Below are 16938 nucleotides of genomic sequence, written 5' to 3'. Positions count from 1 at the left end.
TGACAGTTTCTCACACTATCCACTGGACAACACTTATTTTACAATTCAAATAATTAACTTACTACTCTTCCTGGTCATTTGTTCAAGTCAATATGGAAAATACATTTCAAATGGTATTCAGTTTGTTTACTTAGCAGTGAAATCTTAAGACATTCAACGTGTAAGGGCACAGGCAATCTTGTGAGGTACTGCAGGCATGCAGTAACGCATTAAAGAAATATCCTCTACTCCTACTCAAGGTAGTGGAATATTTGGAGGACCCCAAAGTGTTCTACACCTTGCAGGATTGAGCCCCACAATGAATATCTATTAGCACACTGAATGACTTAAGTACTGCAACTGAGAAACTTTATCAGCTTTGTAAAGTTCAACAAATGGAAACCATAGTTACCAAACAAGCAACTATACTCAAGTGTTTCCTGGTACACCACAATGCAACCTTTTACTCTGACAACAAGCTTGCATGCAGCCCCGGACTGCGACCATCTCTTTCAACTTCAGATAATATTTGCTCACCTCAAACAAATGCTGAAGAGCAAAAATGGGACTTAATTGCTAAAAGCCAGTGATGAAAACAATTCTCTGATACAGTAGCTGATTTTGGTGACAGACTGAATATTTTGATAGCAGCTCAGCTACTTCACTTATTAAGTTATTTCAGTACTCTTGGATGCATACCAGGAAGCCCAGGTGACCTGCTGATCCATTTGCTCAGCCACTCCTTTTTTGAGATACCTCAAGTCTGACAATGTCCCAGTTTTATTATCAGATAAAAAACACAGTACATATGGGAGAGGAATCTCTCCAACAGAAAGTTAACCCAAGAAGCGTTTGCTAAGGATGTCTTACAAATATAGATTTAAACAAGTATTTGGGGTCCCTGGTCAAGTGACATTTTAAAACAACTATTTAACTCAAATTCTCCCCTTCTTCCTCCTCTCTGTAGGGACGCCTGATGGGTTTTTTTTCTTTTAAGGAAGTGACGCTTTGGGTCTGAACATGCTGATAGTACCCCTTCAGCATCACACCTCTCAAAATGCACATAGAAGAGTGCATCACATACTGATTATTTTCCTTCTAAGTGCCAGCATTCCAATGGAACATTGATGAGTGATGGGCAGCTGTCAGCCAGAAAAAGGTTAAGAAGATTTTAATTGCTGCACTATGTAAAACCACTAAGTTGCTTAAGTGTCCAATAGCTCCATCTATTCAAAAAAAGTTGAACATTTCAGCACGAAATCTCTCAATGTTTGGTAACAGACTTGAACAGCAATGTACTATGTGCCTAGAAAACCTCTACCATGAAGGCATTTTTAAGCCTGAATGGTTATGCTATTTAGTCTTTCCTCAGAATAACAACATTACCTTTATGTAACGAATTAATTGTAGACACCTTTGCTTCAGTACTTTCAAAGCACAGCAGAAGTGATGGTAAATGTTATGCATATGTATAAAGTGATGGTAAATGTTATGCATATGTATACACTCCTCCATTATTTCCAGGAATTAAAGAACTCCTCTCTTCAAACGATAAGGCTTTTTCATACATTACTAATGAGGAATACATGTACAATGTGACAAATCATTTTACAGAAGACATACTGTATACGCTGGAGCTGTTCCTTTGTACAGTTATAGCCCAGACAGCATGAACTATTATCTATCCATGGCATTTGCACACCTAATTTCCTGCTTGAAGTGGATGAGCAGCTAACCATGAATTTTATTTTCCTTGACATGAAATGAGGCAGTTTGTGCTCGGGAAAAAAATTGAAGAGAAAGATGTGGCAAACAAACAGCCTTTTATTGTTGGTTGAAACCAGGTGTGTTTAATAAGACATCAGAGACATGAACTTAAGAATAGGCCCTGTCCTCTGATGTAAATGGAAGGGGCTGAAACACAATAGCTCTCACATCGAGCAAAAAAGGTAAATGAAGAAATGGAGGAAACTGACTCTGCAACGATTTTTCCCCCTCTAGCCCTAGTTCCATTCCCTGTAAGCTCCTCTCTCCTGTGAACTGTTCTTTGGTTGAGCGGAAGTCTATCTGAAATCTTATTCACGCCGAAAACAAAAAAGGTTAAAAATATCTGGCAGTTCAACGACGACTGAAGAGATCAGTTCTATTAAGCAGCTTTCCTACTATCCCGGTACTGCTTGACTATTTATGAAAATGATATTCCATTTGAACCCCACAACTTCTGGAGTTATATCCTGGGCAATTAGCTACACTCCAAAAATGTTCTCAAAATTGTTTTTATCCACTTCACTGGCCCTCTCTCTCTTTAGAACTAGGGTAAAATACTCTTCACTGCAGACAAAACATCTTTCTTTTACTGTACCTTATAAATTGGGCTAGGTTTATCAGAAAATGTCTGATAAATTGGGTTAGGTTTATCAGAGTTCCTACAGGTGATCTCTTCAGATGAAGCATCACACTGAGGCTCCTATGGCCAGTTTTTAAATGCTATACATTTAGTTAAAAATTAAGAATTCCAGAGCATTTTTTGAAAGAAAAAACGATATCCGCAGTCCTACCCAATATTCCCTTTGTCACAAGGAGATTCCAGCAACCAAGGTGCATCTGTCACATTTACCTAATCAGCCACTGACACCAGCATTCTATTCTAAATTACATTATCCAGTGTGCTGCACCTCCCAAATATTTGCCCCCATCAAGCTGTAATAAACCTAAGGACATGTGTGCTACCAGAAAAGAGGGAAAACAGATGAAAGAAAAAATATTCATTTGTTTTCCTGCATTTTCTCATAGGCCTCCCTCCCATGATCACAGTTACAATGAGAAAGTCCCTACGTTTTCTCTCTTGTCCCATTCCCAGCCCCATTCTGCACAGACACGCCCTCACTGTGTGAACATGCACCACTTAGTAAAAACACTTGTTAAATCTAATTCTCTGCAATGCTTACATGCTGGTTCTGAAAAAATACTGGGTATAATAATAGCCCTGTACTGTGTCCAGCCTGAGTAATTTGAAACACAAAAGGCAGAACACTACCACAGAACAGAACCAAAAATAATCTACTCATCTAGTTAGGGTTGCCAAATTTCTAATCCTCAAAAAATGGAACACCCTGGCTCTGCCCCTTCCCGAAGGCCCCGCCCCCCCGCTCTCTACATTCCCCTCCCTCGGTGGCCCACCCTCACTCACTATTACTGGGCTGGGGCAGGAGGTCAGAAATTAGGGGTTCAGGGTGCAGGAGGGGGCTCTGGGGTGGGGCTGAGGATGATGAGTTTGGGGTACAGGGGGTGGCTGCAGGCTGAGAGGTGGAGCAGAGGGGTTCAGGGTGTAAGAGGGGGCTCTGGGATGAGGCAGGGGGGTGAGGCCGGGGATGAGTGGCTTGGGGTGCAGAAGGGGACTTGTTTTGGGGTGGGCTCATGGCTGGGGCAGGGAGTTGGGGCTTGGGCTTACCTCTGGCGGCTCCTGGTCAGTGGGACAGCAGCGTGGCTAAGGCAAGTTTCCTGCCTGTCCTGGCACCGCAGATCATGCTGCGCCCCAGAAGCAACCAGCAGGTCTGGTTCCTAGGTGGAGGTATGGCAGGCAGCTCTGCGCACTGCTCTCGCCCACAGGCACTGCCCCAGCCAATGGGAGTGCAGAACCAGTGCTCGGGTGGGGGGCAGGATGCAGTGCCTCGTGTCCCCCCACCCACCCCTCAGAAGCTGGACCTGCTGGCTGCTTCTGGGGTGCAGTGTGGAGCCAGGACAGGTAAGGACTAGCCTGCCTTAGACCCGTAGCACCACTGACTGGACTTTTAACAGCCTGATCTACGGTGCTGACCAAAGCCTCCGAGGTCCCTTTTCGACCAGTTGTTCCGGTCGAAAACTGAACACCTGGTCACCCTACCTCTAACCTGGAAGTGTTCCTGCAAACATTTTCTTTAAATTCTGATTCATTCTGAAGGGAAAAGTATGTTCTAAAGTATATTTGTATGAACTCCAGGGATAAGTCATTTCTGGCAGGGATGAATGGGTATCACTCAGAGAGGAGAGAAAAAGTAGTGACTCCAGCTCACCCTTCAAAATGGTGCTGGAACTGTAATATGGAATCCTAAGAGTACATTCCAACACATCACTGACTACTCCTCTTTTCACAGGACAAACATAAGACTTTTTTTTCAAATAGGCATCAAAATTAAGCAGATTTAAGCCTCATATTGGACTGCCAAATTACTAGGTGTTCTGGGAATCACGTATTAACATTTTGGGAATAATTTTGAAGTCTATGGCAGACTCTACCCAAAATGTTGGCTGTTAAAAATATCCTTGAACAAATGGTAACCAGAAGAATCCACCAGCATGATAAATTCATTTCCATCTCTCACTTGTATGCAACAGGCTCTCCCACTGAAGATGCTGGAGCTTGTCTGATGAGACAGTAAGCTATCAAATTCTTGAAAACTTCACTGAATTTAGCACTATATACATATTTTAAAATCTTGTCTTCACACAATGTTTCGCTGATTTAGCTACAAGTAAGTTTAACAAATCTATTTGGTTAAAATGGCTGCAAAACCCTGTATGGACATTCTTAATTCTATTTATTCCTGGTTTATATCAATTTAGCTTACATCTGCCTAGAATCAAAGTAAGCTAAATCAATATAAACCAGGCATAAACTGAATTAAGAATGTTCACACAGGATTTTGCACATTTAGCTAAATTAGTTAATTAACTCATAACTGGAGTTCAAGATGTGTGGTCCCTATCTGTATTCCACTGTGGGTACACCATGCACTCCATATGACCGAGAACCAAGCTTTCTAGCAAGCAGCATCCATTTGTCTGCTCTCATGAAGTTGCTTTCCTTGAATGTGTACCAAAGTTCCACCTCTTACCCAAAATCAAGGCAATCTGAAGCAGATGGGAAGGAAGGTGGGTAGTGGAATACAAACAGGAACCACACACCTCTAAGAACTCCAGTTAAAAAGGGTAAGTACTTCCCTCTCCTCTTTGAGTGATGGTCCCTATGTGTATTCCACTGTGGGAGGCTGAAAAGCAGTAGTCAGAGAAGAGGAGGGTGCAAGGATGCAGGCGATATGGCTGCTTGTAGAACTGCCATCAAAAAGTCAAAGTGGACTTCTAGAGCCTCTGGGCGTCTCTGTGAATATGGAGGAGATGGAGCAGCAATGAGGCCAGTGTTATAATTTCTGCACATGAACCTGAGAGAAAGCAGTTCTCTAGACAGAGGAAGAGAGTGGAATCGTCCCATCCATGGTATGCTGCTACTGTGGAAAACACTTATAAAGACTCTGGGTGCAGGTGCAAGGCTGAATGGGAGTACTCTATATGACTAGTGGCCTGCCACAAATCTGAGAAAACTTCTGTGGGAAGGCCGAATATTGATGCAAAAGAAATCATCTTTCATATTGAGAGCTGTTAACCACGTCTTTTTCTAGCAATGATATTATCAATGCCAATGTAACCAGGTGGAATTTTATTTTGCAAGTAAAGTCACAGTCATCACAGGCTGAGGATGGGTCTCAAAGGATTGAGACCCATCCTTTCTGGGGAATACAAACAATATGGAGTAAAACTCTTTTCCTTGATGTTGAAGGGATACCTGCTCTGTTGTTACCCATTGTAGGAGGGATTTCATCTCCTGAAGGAGGATCTCCTCATGAAAGTGTCCCTGAAGACGTACAGAGAAGAGGTTTCTGCAGAGGGTGGGGTAGATTTCAGGTGAAGGTGACATCAATACTGGTTCGCAACTCTTGAGCATCCCATCAAAAGCATCTTTTGGTTGGGGGAGAGGTTGGGTAGCTGTGGTGGGGTGGATGGGGCAATGTATCTCTATTTTTGCACCCTCAACTATTTGCTTCAGGGTTGGTCAGTGCTCTGTACCACCCTGGGGAGTCTTGAAGTGTAGCCAAGATTCCTGGCATGTCATTATAGTTGTCGCCACGGATCTCAAAGCAGTATCAACAGAGTCGACTGCAACTTGTAGCAAGGTTCTTGCCACTAATCTGCCTTCATCAATAGGACTTGACATTGGGCCCTATCTTCCTGGGGTAATTATCTTTGACGTCAGAACTTAGAATAATTAAAAAAACAGGAGGGCCTGATAGTTGGGAGATTCTCAACTGAAGGCTGGTGGAAGTAAATATCTCTTCCCCCTCGAGGCATCAACGTTTGGACTCTTTGCCAGCGGACGCGACCCTTGGTTTTGCATCTTTTGTGGCTGCTTGGACGACTAGGGAGTTCAGGTCAGGATGGGAGGGAAAAAAACCCCTCTGCTTCCTTAACCAGGACAAAGGGGATAAGGGCTTTCTTAGCTGTACTCTTAGAGGTAGAGGCACAAGTGGCTGGCATGTACTATATCATTCTTGCCAGTTCCAATATGGCATTGACTGGGAATACTAGTCTGCTAGCTCCCATAGGCTGTAGGATATCTAAGAGCTTGTGATGCAAGTCCTGCACCTCCTTTAAGGGGATCTAGAGCTCTTCTACTATTCTTTGAAGTAGCTCCTGGTACTATATGTGGCCATCGGGTGGAGAAGCTGAGGCTGAAGCAATCATCTCATTAGGTGACAAAGATGAACTACTAGTTGGCACCGGCGGTTCCAGTTAGTCTGTCTCTTCCTCCATAGTTCAGGTAGCTTCAATTGGTCTCTTGGGGAAGAAGGATGGGTAGGACTCCCTATAGGATCAATGGACTCTGAGTCTCATGGTCCCCAATAAGGCCCATATGAAGGATCAAAAATAAGTTGTGGTGCTCCCCAAGGCATTGAGTACCACTGATCCTGAAAGTGGGGATCCCCTCCCACTTGAATGGATGAGGCTGGACGCAGGAGACTCTCAAACTTCTGTCCAGACTGAACTCCCTCAGAGGAGGAGGAGATGACTCTCTGGAAAATGAGGTGAGGTGAGGTAAGGTCAGGTCAGGTCCAGTTCCATCAGGTGTGGAAGTCAGTACCAGTGTCAGGAAACGACAGTTAAATGGATGGAATGAGAGATGAGCTTCTCTGTGGTGTTAGATTCTCTCTCATTAGGGTTGATCCCAACGATAGGGAGGGACTGCAAGATCAGGAGGATGAAAATATCCCCTGGTGTGGTGTAGGATGCTGGAGACTTAGAAGGCTGTCTCTCTTTGCTATGTGCCACAGGAGTTGGTGTAAAAGAACATTTGGTCATAGGTGGTTCCTTCTGGGCTTGCTACAGTACCACCAGTCATGGAGCCTCCAACCCCCTAGTTACTGTCAATACTAATCGTTCATGACCTTTTAGCTCCCTATGCTTTGTTTTAGTTAGTACAGAGGTCAGTACTGTAGGAGCCTTCCTCTTCAATGCTTTTTGATCATGGTCAAGAGGTTTGGGAGGACCCAAGTCCTTGTGTCCTGGATGCAAAGATTTGCCCAGATTGGACAAGATCTCTTCTCTTAGAAGATCTAGGAGGGGATCAGCACTTGCTTAGGAGAATAGTACTTACTCTCGTAAGAAGGCCCAGACGAACAGTCTCTCTCTAGTCACTCTCGCTCTTGTGTCATACATTGAACTAGGAAGCACGCACTTCAATGTCTCAGGCAAATGTGCAGGGGGGTTTCCTGAATCCAACTGAGGTCTCATGGCACGTTGCATTTGGTACTTCTGAAGCCAGAGTTCTCATATCTGCCATATTCGGTTGGGAAAGGAGCAGTGAATATTGCAGGTAGCGAAGATATGAGTTTCTCTAAGGCAGCAGAGGCAGCACTGGTGGCTGAAAAGGAGCAGGGGCAAGAGCAAGAATTCTTAAAGCCCAGGAGCCTGGGTATAATCTAAGTCCCAAGGCAAGGAATCAGAATATTCCCCAGAGTGGAGATTCTAACTAACTACTAACCTATGAAAACTATTAGCAATAACTAACATAAAACTTGCAAATACTTACAGGAAAAAATGTCAGAGAGGATCAGTTCCTGACACCGGAGAATTCCAACTCAGGCCATGTATCGGTAACTGGAATAGTGTCAGTCTGCACCACCCTTGCATACCTCAGTATGGAACACAAGGAGAACAACTGCAGAGGTGCAGACCAATGGACAATACTTGCTAGAATTCTCCAGTCTCCGCTGCATGCAGTGCATATGAACCCACACAGGAATACACAGACTTTCTTTTTTTGCATGCTGGTCCCTAACAAAACTGCTGCAACTTTGGGTGTAGACAGGGCCTAAGGATTCTGCTGGAAGAAATGAACGTGAAATAATTGTAAATAAATGGCACACTGTGTTAAGACTTGTAGGCTCATTTCACAATGAGTGCTGTGCTTACTGTATATCAATTTACCTTAATTACTTTAAGCTTTTAAGGAAGAGGTGTTTTTCCAGTTATCAGTGTAACCACAATTCTCAGATAAACTTGACTTTCAATTTGACTCCTCCTATTACAGAATTACTCATTAAACAGTAAGGTACTCCAGCAAAGCCACACCACATATAATGGAGCTGCATACTGTTCCTAACGAAACTAAAAATTAGTTGCATAAGCTAGAATCTTCAATGGAACAATATTATTTTAATATTAGTTCAATAATATTTGAATAAAAATTAATAAAGCTCAAGAATGGACATGTATTCATATGCCACCCATTTTAAATAACTTGAAATTTAATATCTTTGTCTCCACTGTGAAAAACCTGAAACACCTCAGCTATGCTAAACTATTTAATGCAAGTTAGGTACCATAAGAGAATACACTGTTTATTAGCTGCTCATTTTCATAATTGATTTTTACAAGGTTACTCAATAGTCACACTTCGTATACAGCCATTCATACTGCTAGCTGACTTTTCAATTCAGACACTGAAAAGGCTTATTTCAGCCATTCTCTCAGCCAAAATGATGACCATTCATTAGTCCTCAAAGAGCTAGACTGTCTCAAAAAAATCTTAGACAGCAGAAAATTGTGGCATTTCAGCTAAAAGGGTAAGCGGGGAGGAGACTCAATAGCACTATTCAACCTGTTCCCTCCAACTCCATGAAAACCCCTTGTGTGGTAGTGAGAATAGGTGGGCTGAGGGAGGTGGAGTGATGGGAAGGCAATTCTCCACAGCATCATTCCCTTCAAGCCTCGGGTTTTTCCTGCACAAGCTAATGCTGACCCTTTTTTAGCATTTTCTCATGTGGTTTCCCTCTCAGCACTATAGGCCTGACACCAGGAGGAAGATGAGGAGCCTAATTTCACGGGAGGCTCTCTATGCTGCTTAGGCAGCATTCCCTAGCTCTGGTCAGGCCAAGAGGATTCCTAAACATGCAACTGGCCTGAAGGATAGCCACTTCAAACTCATTTCTACGAAGATTATACCCATGGTTTATAATTAAGTCCCAAGGCAAGGACTAAGAAGATTCCCCAGAGTGGAGATTCTAACTAACTAGTTGTACCTAAATGACTTGTGTGAAGTGATTTTAAAATGTGAAATGCAATATAAGTGCAAAGTGTTATTAAAATAATGTTGATTTTTTAACTGTGCAGTTGTAACAGGTCACACATTTTCATTTCGTAAGTGGCCGCCCCAATGGATTTCTTGGACTGAAAAAGTCTTCCTAAATATAAAAAAAACGAGGAGTCGGGTGGCACCGTAAAGACTAGCAGATTTATTCTGGCATGCATCTGAAGTGGGGTTTTTTACCCACAAAAGCTTATGCCTAAATAAATCTTTTAGTCTTTAAGGTGCCACTGGATTCCTCGTCGTTTTTATGGATACAGACTAACATGGCTATCCCCTGATACTTCCTAAATCTAGCAGCCTTTTAGTTATGAAAGTAATTTAGTTGCAAGTTTTCAGCCATTTAATACTTAACAGACGATTTAATAGTATGCAGCATGGCTTTTCCCTTAAGTGATGGGGGGATGGTTGTGTTTATTTATCAACTCTAATACTGTACAGTATTCCGGAATGAGGAAAAAGCCTCAGAATTTATTTGACTTCCTTCATTGATGTTTGGTATAATTGTGGTTATGTTTGTTGCTCTGGAAATTAGAGACTCGGATGCAAATATTGGAGCCAACCACTTGTTAGCTCTTATGATGACATCTTCGAGAATTTATATATAAATGCAGAAACCAGTTGTAAATTTAGAGGCTGCGCTCAGAGGGGTTCTTCAGAAGCTGTTATCTACTTTCACCCTTTCACCATAAGAAACTGAAATTGGAATAAGGTATGGATTATTATCTTGTGGTAAAATTGACTAAACATCTACAATAGGTAGGTAGCTTAGTGTTGGAATTTTACACTGGTACCTGCAAGTTGAGTGTGAATAATTTTATCTTGGAAACAAAGACAAAAAATATTGTCATAGTACAAGTGTTATAGATTCTGTTTCTTGGTAAAATACTTCATTCTACTTTGCATCACTGCATGTTTAATGCAAGGGAAATTATACAGAGTGTACAGTTAAGAATGATGAAAAATGATAAAACAAAGAAGTAACTAGAGGATATTAACTGATTCAACTGAAAAATAATCTAATCATTAACATGACAGAACAGCTCTTTTCTTTTAAAAATGTACGCTTTGTATTAACCAAGCTTGAGAATACCAGACAAGGTGAAAATACTAACTATGTGAAATGTTTAAGACAGAGAGAAGATGCTGCTGAAATTGCGCTGTGTAGTCCTGCCTCTCATGTTTTTAAATGAGGTTCGTTTAGTCACTCCAGCAAATACAACAGCAGCAATGATCATAACTCCCACCTTCTCTGCAGCAAAGATGACTGCCAACACTAAACCTATTAATGGAACCAGCATTCAACCAAACAATGGAACAGTCACTAACAGTGCAGGCACAATGCAGCATGAAGGAGGCTCAGCAGCTACAACCTTAGCTCTCATGACTATTGCATCTTTTACTGTGTCCGTCATTTAGTTGTGAATGTAACTGCTTGCTGAATTGTTATAAAAATAGTGTTCATTACTTCCTAATCACTGGTAGTACAATCAAGTTCTGGAGTCCAAATTCTCTATAAATCACCATTCTGACTTCAATTAACCTCTATCATTTCAACATGTTCTTCACTATTGTGAGAGTTTTAATATTGTGGATCAGTAGTGGTACTATACTTATGTTTGCTAAATTAATGATCATGTTCAAATAAGTACTTTCAATTTGTAAAGTTATTAAATTGCTCAAAATATTATCAAAAAGTATCCAAGCATTTTATATTAAAAAATGTAGAATACTGTATGACTTTTTCTACTGTAACAAATTGTAACAAGCTGATTGTCAAATGGAACTCATATTCCAAATGTATTACAAATATTGGTAAGCTATGAAAATTAGTCTTATTACATAAAATGTAGCATGGAGATCAAGTGTATTAAAATAAGTATACGTACCCCCCACAAAAGCCAAATTATGTAAATATGACCCTATTTCCTATGTATCTATCCTCATGTGTCCAATGTGCACAATTCTAAGAGTAACCAAAAGTTTTGACCTAATAAATTCAGATAACCATAAAAAGAGGTCATGTTCCCTTCGCAACTGTCTGATTGTTCTCCTGCAAGAGACACTGATATCTCATATCCCTGTATGTTCAACTTATTCATACTATGTTTTTTTGTTTGTCAAGATCAAGACTTCAACTTTATTTGGTTTGCATTTTTGGTGATGTTTAGCTTAAAAGTGAAACTAACAATAAGTAATACTACTTAGTTATGCATAACTATGTTAAATCATTTCACTAATATTAGTAAAACTGATGTAAAAATTAAAGAGATTACAGTGAAATACTTGCCGTGGTAATCTGAAAAGAATAATCCTCTGTCAGATATATTTCTTGAAACCTTCAACATTAGCGTAGCAAAAATCATCAATTATTTTAGTGAATTGTTCCAGTATGGTGAAAGACCAAAGTTAAAATATCCACAGTCCTGGGTTCTAATATTAAATAGTTGGCAAAACTTGTAGTCTGTTCTTCACTACTTAAACTGATTTTCTCTCCATTTCCTTAATCAGACTTCTGCATACATCATATGCACCACCCATGTCATACTAAATCCTTTTCTTATAGAAAGGAACCAACTCAACACGAACGATCATGGATAAAATTTTTAAAAGTATCGAAGTGACTTATAAGCCGAAGTTCCATTTTCAAAAACAACTTAAGCATCTGAGAGCATAAGTCCCAGGGACTTTCAATGAGACTTAGGTCTTAAATGACTGAAATCAATACTGAAAATAGGATTTAAGTATTTTTCAAAATTTTATTCCATGACATGTTTTGCCACCTCATTTTGCATTTAAATTCCCAATTTTTCTTCTGCAATAAATTCTAAAGAGAAGGAAGTTATTGATATGACTTAACATTAGTACCATCTATATGCACGGTGGGGGTAATTTAATATTAATTGACCTTGAATTTTTCACTTTCCAAGGTAAACGTAACCCTTTCACAATCAACTTTAAATACATTCCACAGGCATTCAGACACTATGGGATGGGTGCCCATATAATTTATATCGATAAATTTCTGATCCAGGAAATTGGATGGCCACAAGAGTATATTCTCACCTCAAATCTCAGATATATGTGCTTCTCACCAAACAGGAATTTGTGAACATATCCGTCTTACATGCACTTGCTGTTTTTGGTATTACAGTGCTTATAAGACGACAAAGGAAAGATAAAAGTTTCCTTACCGCCGAGCAATGTAGTAGAAAACAGGACTGCCAGCTTTTGATGTCCCAGCTTGATAGAAAATATTTAACGTTTTCAATGCCTTGAACTCCTCTTTTTCATGTACCTGGTGCCTAGAAATCAGCACAATTATTACTTTATATTGACATCATTTGTTCATAGACTTCTAGGAAAAAACTGCACATCTGCACTTTAATGAAATGTTCAGACAGTTTTTAAATACTGTTAAGCTAATTTTTAAATAATACCACATCTGTTTTCTTAGAGTTTTCCATTTTACTGATGAGCCGAAAAAATCGTGGGGGATGTGGGGGAAAAAATCATTCCACGTGGAGTTTATTTCTCATTTTTGAGTGGAAAAGAACTCAAACGTTTTAAGTTTGGTTCTACCTCTCTTCCTCCACCCCCTCCAAAAGACCTCATTAGGTATGAAAGTATTATGTATATACAATAACTCATCGCTTAACGTTGTAATGTTCCTGAAAAATTCTAAGTTAAGCAAAACAATGTTAAGCAAATCCAATTTCCACATAAGAATTCTTGTTATGTTCTAGGGGCATTTTTTTCACCAAATAAAAGACTATTGTGAAGCTTGGTTGAGGTGGTGGAGTCAGAGGGTGGAAGAGGGTGGGATATTTCCCAGGGAATGTCTTACTGCTAAATGATGAACTAGCACTCAGATGAACTGAGTGTGTGTGTGTGCGTGCGCGCGATGAGGGGAATAGGGAGAGACAGAAACACCGTTTGTGTGTGCGAGTGTGCCTCTTAGAGTAGGGTCAGCATACTTAAAGTACATTGCCTTTTTAAGTAGATCAGCAAGTTGAGACAGCTGCTGCTGCCAACAAGCTCCCTCCATCCTGAGCCCTGTCATATCCTGTCCCCACTCTGTGGAGATGGGGTACAGGAGTGGGGGACACCCTGACATTAGTACCCATCTTCCCTCTACCGCTGCACAGCAAGCAGGAGGCTCCCAGGAGCAGCTCCAATGCAGAGGGCAGGAGCAGCACACGGTAGTGGGGTGAGGGACATCTGAACTGCCCAACAATTGATAGCCTACTGGGTTACTGCTGCATAGGGAACTCAGGGGAGCTGATAGGGGGCTGCTGGTCCACCCTGGTTCCAAGCCCCTACCAGCTAGCTCCAACAGGCTGCTCTTCCTGCAAGCAGTGAACAAAGCAGGCAGTTGCCAAACAACATTATAAAGAAGCATTGCACGACTTTAAATAAGTATGTTCTCTAATTGATTGGCAATATAACAATGAAACAACATTAACCGAGACGATGTTAAGTGAGGAGTTACTGTACATGCTACATCAAAATTATAAAAGACTGATAACGTCAAATTGGAAGAGTTGGCTTTTTTAAAACTTTAAGTAGCTATATTACCTAGTCATAAATTCTTCAAATTTGGAACTGGTGAGATTTAGACTGGACCAGTGTGTGTCTGCCACAGGCTTGTGCTCAGGTGGACCCAGGTAGGCAAGAAGAGTAGCCATTTTGTCGAAAGGTCGCCTTCCAACAGCTTTGTGATCCCTAGAGACAATATATTACTTACAAGAGACAATAAATCCTACTTAATCACTCAGCAGCCCTCCGGATTTTTGTCCAGTAACTTTCCTTTACCATGAACGAGCTGGCTGATCATTCCAATTATTTTTAGGCAAGTAAAGAATGTTAAATTTTATACTGCAGTTTTTAGTTAACAACTGTAAGAAATCTGTTCACAGTAGAAAGCATAACTGATGCACAGGTCTCAATATGAATGAGAGATAGGCAAACAAGTAGATTACTGTAAGTGGCTAACAGTAATTTGAAGAACTGCAATGGAAAGTTATGGATATTGCAAACTAATGGTCTCCTCAGACAAAAAAAATTCATAAGAGAAGTAGGTTAGTACAATGTTCTTTTAAGTAATAGCTAATGAAAGAAAGTCAACCTGCCCATGCCAGTCCCCAGGATATGAATTAACTGATTTGTCATCTTGAATTGTAATTGCATCAACAACTCCCTCCCACATACTACTCAAATATTTTACCTGTTGCTGGAAAGATACTGGCCAATCTTCTCCTGATTGTTCCAAAGTAAACGATGTAAGGCAAGTACATTGCCATCACTAATGAAGGAGAGACTGTGATTGACGGTGTCACTAGCAGGACAATCAGATGCAATATCAAGAAAAAACCTAAGGGGAGACAGAAAACCAATTGCTCCAATTAGCAAGGAAAAAATCAGTCCAGCAGGCTGACAACAGGCAACAGAGCCATGAGAAAGCATTTTTCTGCTTGCTTTCTATATTTTTACATAAGGTGTGGCAAAAATTCCTCAGGTAAGCTACCAGGGGATTACCTTCGTGCTGCATCAAAGTTGCTTTTTACAAAGTCATTAAAAGGCCGCATATGTTCTTCTTTCGTAAACAAGACATGGTTGGCAATACTTTGAAGTATCTAAACAAAAAAATAGAAAATAGAATTGTTATGGTCACACGGAAGTTTTACACGTTACACTTAAAGCAGCTGTGCCAATGAAACATCTCTTCCCACTTTGACAGATTCATCCACTTCTATTGATCTGTAAAAATCCACGGGCCCACAAAAAAGGCTGTTGAACAACCCAATTAATTTCAGTTCAGTAGACTGTGCCCACTGCAATCTTTATGCAATTAGATCTTTGTCCAGTTGGCTGGAAGAAAAGGGGTGTTTGCACCTTTAAAGGCTCCTTTTCCCCAGGGTGGTGAGGAGGGGGAAATTTTACTGGAATGGACAAAGAGCAGGGAGCTGTTGAGGCCAGGTCAGAACAAGCTCACTACATTGCCTTTCACATAGGCTTCAAGAACGAGGGGGGATTTATTCCTCTTGCATTTCTCTTACCCCAAAATCTCAGAACTCGCACAATTACACTGATTAGCGGTCACTAGTTGAATCAAGTCTACAGGAAGAGTTTTTCAACTACAAAATTCACTTACTAAGTGAGTGCACTTTGAGGTACAGCTATTCCAAACAGCCCAACTTGCTGTGCACTGAGAGTATGTCTACACTACACTTAAAAACTTGTGACTAGCCTGAGCCAGCTGACGTAGACTTGCAGGGCTCAAGCTAAGCAGCTCTTTAACTGCAGTACAGATATTTGGGCTGACTACAGGGCCCATGAGAAAGCCTAGTTTCTATATTTTTACATAAGATGTGTGGCAAAGATTTCTCAGGTAAACTACAGTAGAATTACTTTTGTGCTGCATCAAACTTGCTTTTTACAAAGTAATTAAAAAGGCGCAGTCAGCCAATCATGCCTTACTAGCTTTTCAACAACCTCCTATGTAGGTATATTTAGAGGCATCGGAGGTGTACTCAACATTAAAATATTTACATGACCGTAAGGCACACACGTCAAGTTTTCTGATACACGTAGAGTCACTGAAGTTCAAAATCTTCATGAGGCTTTGAAAATAATTTTTAGAAGTGGGGAACTGAAATTTAACAGGAACAAAGGTTGAGTCGTACTACCTTTTAGACAGCAGTTATCAATACATCCTGCTTAATTTCTTGTGTGCCTTCACTTCTGAGCTAATAAGAATTTTCAATCAGAACTCTGCAGCCTAAAGCTTAAATTTTGAACAACTGTCAAATATTTTGACAGAATTTTTGAGAATTAAAAAATAGCAATATAGGTACGAGGCCAAACAGCACACAGCTCTTTTATATTCAGGTTACTGGGAGACATAAAAATGTTTGTTTTCTATACAAATCTTTCTCCTCAAGAACTAGACCGATATAAAGCCTGCATATTAGAATTATGATCTTTACCCAAGCATAGTTCAGAAACTGCAATTCCAATTAGCTGTAAAATTAATAGAAAATGTATGCATTTAAACACTGAAGTCCTGGCTACAGTAAACTTAAAGCTGAGCTAAGTTTCCTTATAGTTATTTAAACAAAGAGTTAAAGCCAAATCAAGTCAGCTAGAAAACACAGTAAATCCAAACAAAAATACAGAATCAAGCAAATTCAATCCTTCACCTTTGACATTAACTTCAAGCCCCTTTCAATTCTAGGTGGAGGCTTTTTATCTAAAATCCCTGCCTCATAAGGGGAGACAATTGCAGGATTGATGAACCTTAGGAACATGGCACTTCCAACTGCTCCAATGCTGTTCTGAGGAAACCGCTGGCTGACAACCTAAAAAGTAAAGTTGAAAATTATAAAGACACAGTTTGAATTAAAGTATAAGAGGAAGGAATGCTGAGAAAAGTATTTAGCTGTAGTCCAATTTTAAGTATTTATCAACCACTCCTGACCATAAATATGACTATTCAGAAT

The 16938-nt window shown here is 40.4% G+C and overlaps 1 protein-coding gene across 3 annotated transcripts in view; it reads right to left on the bottom strand.

The window, feature by feature from the left end:
• NF1 (neurofibromin 1) overlaps positions 1-16938 on the bottom strand; it is a 172856-nt gene that overhangs the window by 78705 nt on the left and 77213 nt on the right. For all 3 annotated transcript variants that reach the window (XM_032779402.2, XM_032779404.2, XM_032779403.2), the window contains 5 exons: positions 16639-16797; positions 14975-15072; positions 14664-14810; positions 14015-14161; positions 12631-12741 (listed from right to left, as the gene is read on the bottom strand). In XM_032779402.2, the coding sequence (XP_032635293.1) occupies positions 12631-12741; positions 14015-14161; positions 14664-14810; positions 14975-15072; positions 16639-16797 (662 nt within the window). The remainder of the gene's footprint in view (positions 1-12630; positions 12742-14014; positions 14162-14663; positions 14811-14974; positions 15073-16638; positions 16798-16938) is intronic.

The sequence above is a fragment of the Chelonoidis abingdonii genome, chromosome 20 (assembly GCF_003597395.2).
Source record: "Chelonoidis abingdonii isolate Lonesome George chromosome 20, CheloAbing_2.0, whole genome shotgun sequence".
In the NCBI taxonomy this organism is placed as follows: domain Eukaryota; kingdom Metazoa; phylum Chordata; order Testudines; family Testudinidae; genus Chelonoidis; species Chelonoidis abingdonii.
The sequence above is the reverse complement of the archived record's forward strand: the minus strand, read 5'-3'. Positions and strand labels throughout refer to the sequence as shown.